General features: G+C 31.9%; 1 protein-coding gene across 1 annotated transcript; it reads left to right on the forward strand.

The window, feature by feature from the left end:
• The first annotated feature begins 1,288 nt into the window (after positions 1–1,288).
• On the forward strand, positions 1,289–4,065 carry LOC130826316 (probable L-type lectin-domain containing receptor kinase S.5). Its single transcript, XM_057691937.1, has one exon. The coding sequence runs from the start codon at positions 1,882–1,884 to the stop codon at positions 3,856–3,858; it is 1,977 nt and encodes a 658-aa protein (XP_057547920.1). The 5' UTR covers positions 1,289–1,881; the 3' UTR covers positions 3,859–4,065.
• Positions 4,066–9,246: the final 5,181 nt, after the last annotated feature.

Below are 9,246 nucleotides of genomic sequence, written 5' to 3' on the forward strand. Positions count from 1 at the left end.
CAAATTCAGCCAAAATAACAGAAGGGGAAACAAGAGAAGCAGTCAACAAACTCAAAATAAAGACAATTCTCAAACTTCACCAATGAAATTATAAGCATAATTTCCTCAATTACACATATGACCACAATATTATCCACATGGTCACCATCATCATACCGATATATTCTGCTCATAGAAGCTATAATCAGAGTTTAAGGAGGATACAACATTATTTTTTCATGCCAATAATATATACTTATCTAGCTACCCCTTTGCCTTTTGACGAGTTTGCATCACTAGATAGGTGTAATAATTTTCTTTTGAATGTAATATATTCAACTTAATCATATATTTATAAGTATTAGGTAGATCTACAACATTTTCTTTTATAACATGTTTTAACTTAATCAAATGAAGAAAACCCAAATGTGTTTTGTGCAATTGTATTAGTACTTAAACAAAGAGTTTCAAGATCAAAAGGTTTTGTGTTCATATTAATAGAGTATATAATATATTCTAGTCATTAAAGCCCTATGATATGTCATATACTCTGTCACAAAATTAAGTTAATGGTTGAAGTTTCAGTATATGTTACAAACTTTATAAGTGTTTCACTATAAATTCTTTAGATGAGATTTTTCGAATTCTTATTCTTTTAAAGGCCAGCCTATTTTATGAATCGTGTCGTAGGCATCTTATAAAATGTGACTCGACCTATTAAAATCATTAGTATAAATATACATAAACTTTAATTGTCATAATCCTAAAAAATTGATCTAAAATCGACTTGATGGTTCAACTGTCTAGGGTCCACCTGATCTATGCCCTCCAGAACCAAAGTGTCTCATTTTAGCATTTTAGCCCTCCAGAACCACAAATAATGCATTGAATGTTATTTTGGCATTGGGTGTTAGCTTATTTGATAGGCTAGTAATATTGTATTTTTGTTAATTGTAATTAATCCAGTTATTTAAATCTGTTCTTGTGAAAATGTTCATAATTAGTGGTTGATTGTCGAATATTTTATCTAAAAAAGTTAAGCAAAATGTCAAAAGTTAATGAAAAAACTAATCATAATAATTTTTCGATTTTGGCTCAACAGTCGGCTTTTCTACTGGCATAATATTCATATCTCAAATATTTTTTTTTTTACCAACCAAAAAAGCATTTGCCAAATATACCCTTATATAAATAACAAAAATTCAACTCCTTTATTTTGGCCTATTTAATTTATCCATAGCCCTCTTATGGATTAGCTTAAAGTCAAGAGCATACCGGCCAATTAGCAATCAATCCTCTAAAAGAAAGAATATATAGCTTATTTCATTACATTATGATTTATACTATTTTCTTTTTATTATCTTTTGGTGTTCTTGCCTTCTTCTCTCGTTTCCTTATTACTAGTTTTTATTTTATTTATAGACAGCTAATTTATCTTTTCCGTGTAACTACGTCTACTTATGTTTCTCGAGCCAGGGCTCTTTTGGCCGCGCTTTCCTTTATGGGTATGAGTTGCCGCCGTCCTTCTCTCCCCATACCTGTCCATAATTTTTTTATGAACGGAATACACCGGGTAGGATGATGATAATGTATGTTGAATGTCAAAATGTCAAAATTAAAGTGTTCATGTATGTTCCCATGAAGCTTCCAAATTTACTATTAAATTCAAAAACATTATGATTTATGTTCAATGTATGTTCATAACCTTATTTCATGATTTATAGTCAACATATGAACTTTTCTATTTCTTCATTTTTTTTTACATATGCTTATATTCAAATACTTCATTACACGAAAACAAAAATTAATTTCATTGACTAACTCTCAATAAATCAAACCCTTCGTCTATAAAACACTACATTCAAAATCAAACAATACCCATTTCCATTTTCTTATAAAACTATGAAAAAACCACTCAACATGAGCCTTTTTTTAGTTTTCCTAGTAATTTTTTCCACTTTTCATCAAACAAAATGCTTGAAATTTGACTATACAACCTTCAATCAATCCATAAATGGAGATTTCTTAATGTCTAATTATTCTTACATAGTTCAAAATGCCATACAAGTAACCCCAGATAATGGGAACACCTTGAACATTTCTGGTAGGTCCTTACACGAACAAAAATTCTATTTATGGAAAGGAAAAAAAATTGCATCATTCAACACAACATTTGTGCTCAACATTCAGGCAGTCTTAGATGGTGGGGATGGCGGTGGCGGTGATGGGTTAGCCTTTGTTTTAGCCAAGGATAATGATCTGCCCATAAACAGTTCTGGGCAGTGGCTAGGAATAGTCAATTCTAAGACAAATGGTTCTGCTGATGGGAACATTGTGGCTGTCGAATTCGACACGAAAAAAAGTTTCCCTGAAGATTTGGATGATAACCATGTTGGATTGAATGTAAATAGTGTGTATTCTGTTGAACAAGTTTCGATTTTGAACAAAACTGATATAAGGATTGATAATGGTACTGATTTTAGTGTCATGATCATGTATAATGGTCCAAATAAGGTTATGAATGTGTCTGTTAAGAAGGGAAATGGCACAGATTTTGTGCAGATTCTGACAGTTAAAATTGATCTTTCTGTGCATCTTCCTAGTGAAGTTTATGTAGGATTTTCGGGTTCTACTGGATCGGGTTGGGAGAAGAATTGTGTGAAATCGTGGATGTTCGATGGAGAAGATGTAGGAAAAGAAAGTCGAGGATTGTTGTGGGTTTGGATTGTGATTGGTTGTTCGATTTTGATTGTATTGGGCGTGTTAGTCGGGTTGTTATGGTTCATAAAACAAAGGAAAACGAAACAAGTTAAGGATGAAGAGGATTTGTATATGCAGAGTATTGAGACAGGGTTAGGTCCTAAGAGATTTAGGTTAAGGGATGTTAAGAATGCCAGTGGTAATTTTAGCCCGAGTAATGAGCTTGGTAGAGGGGGATTCGGAGTTGTTTATAAGGGAACGTTGGGTGGGAATGAAGTTGCGATTAAAAGAATTAAGAATTCTCGTCAAGGGAAGCAAAATTTGATTGCGGAACTTACTACAATTGGTAACCTCCGACATAAGAATTTGGTTGAGTTAGTAGGGTGGTGTTACGAGAAGAACGAGCTTTTGTTGGTTTATGAGTATATGCCTAATGGAAGTCTTGATAAGTTTATTTGTTCCGATGATGAAAATGTGATTCTAAGTTGGGAAACAAGGCATAGGATTATATGTGGAGTTGCTCAATCGCTTGATTATTTGCATCATGAGTGCTCGAAAAGGGTATTACATCGAGACATAAAAACTAGCAACATAATGTTAGATTCAGAGTTTAATGCTCGGTTAGGTGATTTTGGGTTGGCTAGAATGTTTACAAAAGGTGATCAAACACACCATTCAACTAAAGAGCTTATGGGTACACCTGGTTACATGGCACCCGAGATTTTACTCATGGGGCACTCGACTGCAGAGACTGATGTATTCGCTTTTGGGGTTTTGGTACTAGTTGTAGCCTCAGGGAGGATGCCAGGAGCTCAGCTTGAGGGTAATGGAAATGGGCTTACGAATAACAATCTTGTCGATTGGATTTGGGAACTTTATAGATCGAAAATAGTTGTGAGTGCTGTTGATCCGAAGCTAAATGGGAATTTCAACGAACAACAAGCTGAGTGTATGTTTGAACTTGGTTTAGCTTGTTGTGATCCAAACCCGCACATGAGACCTTCCATGAGAACCGCGCTCCAAGTTCTAATGGGGGAAGCACTTCCACCATTAGTACCCTTGGAGAAGCCAGTGTTCATGTGGCCTGCAACACCAAGGGTATCATCCCTTAATTTGGAGGGTGAGTCCTTAGGGGTAGAGAACAATACGCTTACTTCTATAGAACTTAGCCCAAGGTAGTTTATATTTTCATAATAAGTGTTAGAATTATATGTTGTATGCCTTGATTTTAAATTTTTTTAATAAAATCATGCATGTATAGGTGTACACGTTTAGAAGATTAATTTTCGTTTGTAATTTGCACGTGTAAATAGATTAACATAAAGTGGTATATTAATCGGATAGTGTAATATTGTTATTAAAGCCGTGCCGAGTATTAAAAATTGATCTTATTATGAGATTTAAATTCTACAATATATATGATATTGTCAATATTGTTAAGTTTTTAAAAAATTATTAAACGAACAATTAAGGTGGTAAGATATTTTATTAAAATTAATAATATTATTTTTCTTATAGCAAGTCATTAATGATAAAAACTTATTGTAAAATTATAAAAGTATATATTGTAAAAATAATAATAATAAAAAAAGAGCAGCAAATCACTTCACTCATGCCTTTCAAATTCCTCAAATATATACAAATCTACATGTAGTAATTCAAATTCATTTGCAAGGCTAAAAGTCTATCAAAAATTTAAAAATTAAAATCAATTAAGTTAAACTAAGTTTAATTTACTCTTCTAGAAGTGATAACCCTTGGAATAATAATATTTCCTTGGCCAGGAAAAGTCAAGAGCAGCCAAACAATCCTTTGTGAAATAATCGTCAACTAGAGAGGTATGACTGTATAATTTATAAAGAGTATTTGGCATTTGGTCGTTGGTTGTTGGTTGTTTTTTAGTTAGTTTGTTTGATCAGTTGAAAATTTTAGTTGTTTTTGTTGGATATTAAGTTAACTGAAAAGCCAATTATTTATGAAAATATTTGGTAAATTTAGGTATTAACTGTTAGTTGTTTATTAAAGAAAAGTGATTAACAAGTCAAAAGCCAACTAAAAAATTAACTAGAGTAGTTTTTTGTTTTTGGCTTAAAAGCCAACTGTTCAAATGGACCAAATATTTTTTTAAATTATTTGACTAACCAACAAGATAATATAAAAGCCAACAATCAAACAATCAATATATATAACGTGTCTCACCCTAATACACGATTCATCTTTGTTTTTACGCCTCCATTTGTGACTATTAAACTCAATTTTGTTGTGGCAAAGGCTGACTATAATTAGAAGCACTTCTATGCAATAATCAACATTACATAATTGAGTTTTAGAGTTGGGATTTCCAGGCAGCTAAGTGTTTGAGTTATCGTGTGATAGAGGATGAATACTCTAAAAGTCTGTTCCGCGTAGTACGTAGTCATGTCAACTCGTACGAGGGGAGGTTCATGCCATGGTATGTCGTGTTTGGGACACCAAAAACATGATCCATGGCACAACTTAGCCTATTGGCCCCTCAAGCGTCGTGTCGTATTGTCTCGTGTCAATTTGCATTTTAAAAATGAATAATGATAACAATTTATTTAAAATAATTTATCAGGAATTATTATTATTAACTCGAAATAAATAATGTTAAAACTATATCAATCGGATTAAAAGAGTGCAAATAAAATTGAAATTTAAATTTTGGGTATTATTATGAAAAATAAATCATTTCATTTATCAACCAATATCAATAATATAAAAAAATAACATTAAGGAGTAGTAAGAAAATAAATATTAAAAATTAAAAAATGCCAAAATTTATATTGTGCCCGAAGAGTTGTGCTTTTGGGCCACTACCCATCGTACTTTGTGTCAAATCATGTCAAATTATAAAAAATTTTCACGAAAATTTGAGAAACATAAGAGAAAAAATAAAAAAAATAAACTAAGAATCAAACTTATTCCAAAAGTAAGCGTGAAATTTCAAACCTGAGGTTTGGGGCTGTTGCGAACAGACCCAAACCTCAGATTTGGGATTTTCACGCTTACTTTTGAAATAAGTTTAGAACTTAGTTTATTTAATTAACTTTTTTTTTGCTTAAGTATTTCAAAAATTCAATTTCCACGCCATGCTTGTGGCCCATTTTGAGAGGTTTTAGATTTATACAATTTGACCCAAATCCACCGTGGAAAATTTGAATAAAATAAGATGATTTAACAACTTAATTCTAAAAATAAGTTTCGTGAAAACTTTAATTTCCAAAATAAGCGTCCGTACATCCAAACCTAGCCTTGGAGTAAATCGCTGTTATTAACAGCGAAAGACAAAAAATTAAAAATAAAATAAAAGCCATAAGTCGCTGTTACTAACAGCGACTTAGGGAGTTGACCAGTCAACTCCTTAAGTCGCTGTTAGTAACAGCAACTTTAAGGTTAACTGGTCAACTCCTTAATCTCGTCGGTAGGAATGAGGAAGTAACTGAGAACTGAAAACTTAAAACGCATTAAGTCGCTGTTAGTAACAGCGACTCACTCCAAGGCTAGATTTGGATGTACGGACGCTTATTTTGGAATTAAGTTTTCACGAAGCTTATTTTTGGAATTAAGCTGTTAAAATATCTTATTTTATTCAAATTTTCATCCACCGTGTATATAGCAAGTTCAGATCCAATATTTCAGCCCATTTAAAAAAGCGGGTTGGTTTGGTTGGGTTGGACATTTGAACCTGTCACTGATGTCCTGTTTATTTATATGGGGTACTGTAGTGTGAATTTTTTTGTCTCTTTATATTTGAAACTTGTTTTGTGGTGACTATTGACTGATTTTGATACATTGTGGAGTTGAATTTTGCTCCAGCGTTGATTTGTTCTTTGAATTTTAACATGGATCTGTATTGAAATACATTAGTGATAAAATGATCAAGGGTCAATCCAAATTTGACAGTTAATAAATTGGTTTAGTTGTGTTATAGGATTTTGACCCTTTTAGTATAATGTTTTTGTTCATGGTTAAGGGTAGTCGGTCCAAACTTGACACTTAATAAATTGGTTGAGTTGGGTTATAAGATCTTGACCCTCTTAGTTAAATGGTTTGATTTATGGTTAGGGGGAGTCACTAAGTCAACCTATGACCCCGAGTCCACTCAACTTATTTCTACCTCTAGGTCTGGTCATGCTGAATACGGTTTATGAGCTTTGATATTTTTACGAAATCATATTGTTAATTGTTGTTTTTGTACTTTACAACAATAAACTTATTTGTAGTTCATGGGGTGGTATGTCATGTTTGTCCCATGCCCTGGATGTTGTACATTGGTTTAGGTGTTGTGTTATTGAAAGGTCACAAATTTGAGTACTGAAAGCAGCAATGCAGTGTAGCCCATTTTGGACCTTCTGTTATGTCGCGCCTAGATCAGGCTCATATCGCTTGTTTGTCAGCGTCCACCCATCTCTACTAACCATACGGTGAAAGGTACGAGTATTGATCAAAATCTAGGCCTCTTTTTAGTGCGCTATGATTAAATAATCATTTGCACGTAATATGGACCGTATAGATGCCTTTATGCCGATGGTCATTTTGCCATCTACTCATAAACACTGCACACTACTACCAACAAATACACCTCCCTTCGTTAAAAGAAGATAAACTCATAATTTAGACTTTTTACAAATATTACCTCCTCAGTCTTTAAAAGATTACAATACTAATAACTGACACAAATATTAAAAAATTAATAAAATTAAAAAATTAAAAAATTATATAGTCATTATTAAAAATGAAAAAAAATATATAATAAAAATTAAATAAAGTCGTAAAAAGGTAAAAAAGACGATTAATAAAATGTGATAATCTCTTAAAAACAAAGAGAGTATTTTTCTAATAAATTAATAAACCTTAAATATTTTAATCCTTTAGACAAAAAAATGTCTTCTACTTAATAATTTGTCAAGAAGATGATGAAAAAACATTACTTGTAACTTTCGCACTTTAACTTGATAGGTTGGTAATTGTTTTATAATTATAAGGATACGTAGTCTAATTTTTTTCCGTGATAATATGTAGTGCTAAGTCGGCTTTTAAGTTTTTTTTTTTTTTAAATATCGTTTTCGAAATGAGTTGTTTTCAATAATTTGTATTATTGTATTTTTGTTTTTTTATAAGTATTTTTATTCACCACTACCATTTGAAAAAATTGTATTATATAGTAACAAAAAATTATAAAAAATGTGTATAAACGAGAGTTTCTTCACTAAAGACTAGGTAAAAATTCTTGCTAATAATTTTTCTTAATTCGAGGTAAGTTAAAGAATCCCCACATGCAATGAGTAAATATGATTAATCATTTCTATATGTGATGAGAATTAAACCTCTATCACAGGCTAAAAAAATTGCCTTAAACCCCTCAACCACTAGGTTAAAGCATAATTCTCTCTTTATTAATTATGACGTCGCACTTCCAAGGTTCAATCTTACCCCATGTAAATAATCGGGTCAAATAACACTTTCAATTAGACAAATTGCAATATACATAGAATCAAAAACATTAAATTTGACTCGATTAAATGAAGTCGAATATGACTCAATCAACATGAAAATAACCCTCGTAAAATTTAAATTTGAATTAGATTTTCGTCCAAACACCTAAAATGTACATCTATGTCCAAGATTTTAATACGACCCGGCCTTAAATATCATGTTCAAAACTCGTTCGGACACCTGAATGTATCTCACTTAAATACCAACATCTACTACCTCCGTCCCATTAAAATTGTACACCATTTGACTCATTTATGTAAGAACTTTTGAAATTAAATGATGTTATTTAAATGGGACAAGGACTTTTTTTTTTAATAATACATGATTCATTAATAAAGAGTCATATGACATTTACATCAGAGATAAAAATTAGCAAATACATAACAACTTTAACCAAAAATAATTCAAAATTAACAAAACTACGATCGTTGTGTATGAGATCTGACAATTTTGAATATCCTCTTCCACATCGCTGTTTGATACAGCCTTCTACGAGAGGGTCTTTCGATCTGTTGTATTTTTGAGATAGAATTGAATTTAATGTAGTTGATAGTAATTGCAATTTTGCTATCTGCTGCATTATCGCATTAGTCTCTACCAACAAATCAACTAGAGACTAGAGATGATCAAACACCGGGCCGAGCCGAGCCGAGAGGCAAAAAGTTGCCCATTAATGCGGGTCGAGCCGGGCCGAAGCGCGGGCCAAAAAGTTCCCGCCAAACCCGTACTATGCGGGCTTGCGGGCCTATGTTATATATTTATATATAATTAAAAACGCAAATTACAAATAATTAAAATAAACAAATACAATTGTTGCATATTATACATAATTTAAAACACAAATTACAAATAATTGAAATAAACAAATAATTGTTACATATTACATATTATACAAATTACAATTAATTGGTTGTGCTTATGATATAATTTCATATGATATGGCCATATGGGAAAATAAGTTTAATATTAGATGCTCAATGCTCAGAAGAGTGGTGCGGCTAAGAATTATGTAGGTGCAATATTAGATGTTGAGCTTAATATTCCTAGTGG

Source organism: Amaranthus tricolor, chromosome 10 (assembly GCF_026212465.1).
Source record: "Amaranthus tricolor cultivar Red isolate AtriRed21 chromosome 10, ASM2621246v1, whole genome shotgun sequence".
NCBI lineage: Eukaryota > Viridiplantae > Streptophyta > Magnoliopsida > Caryophyllales > Amaranthaceae > Amaranthus > Amaranthus tricolor.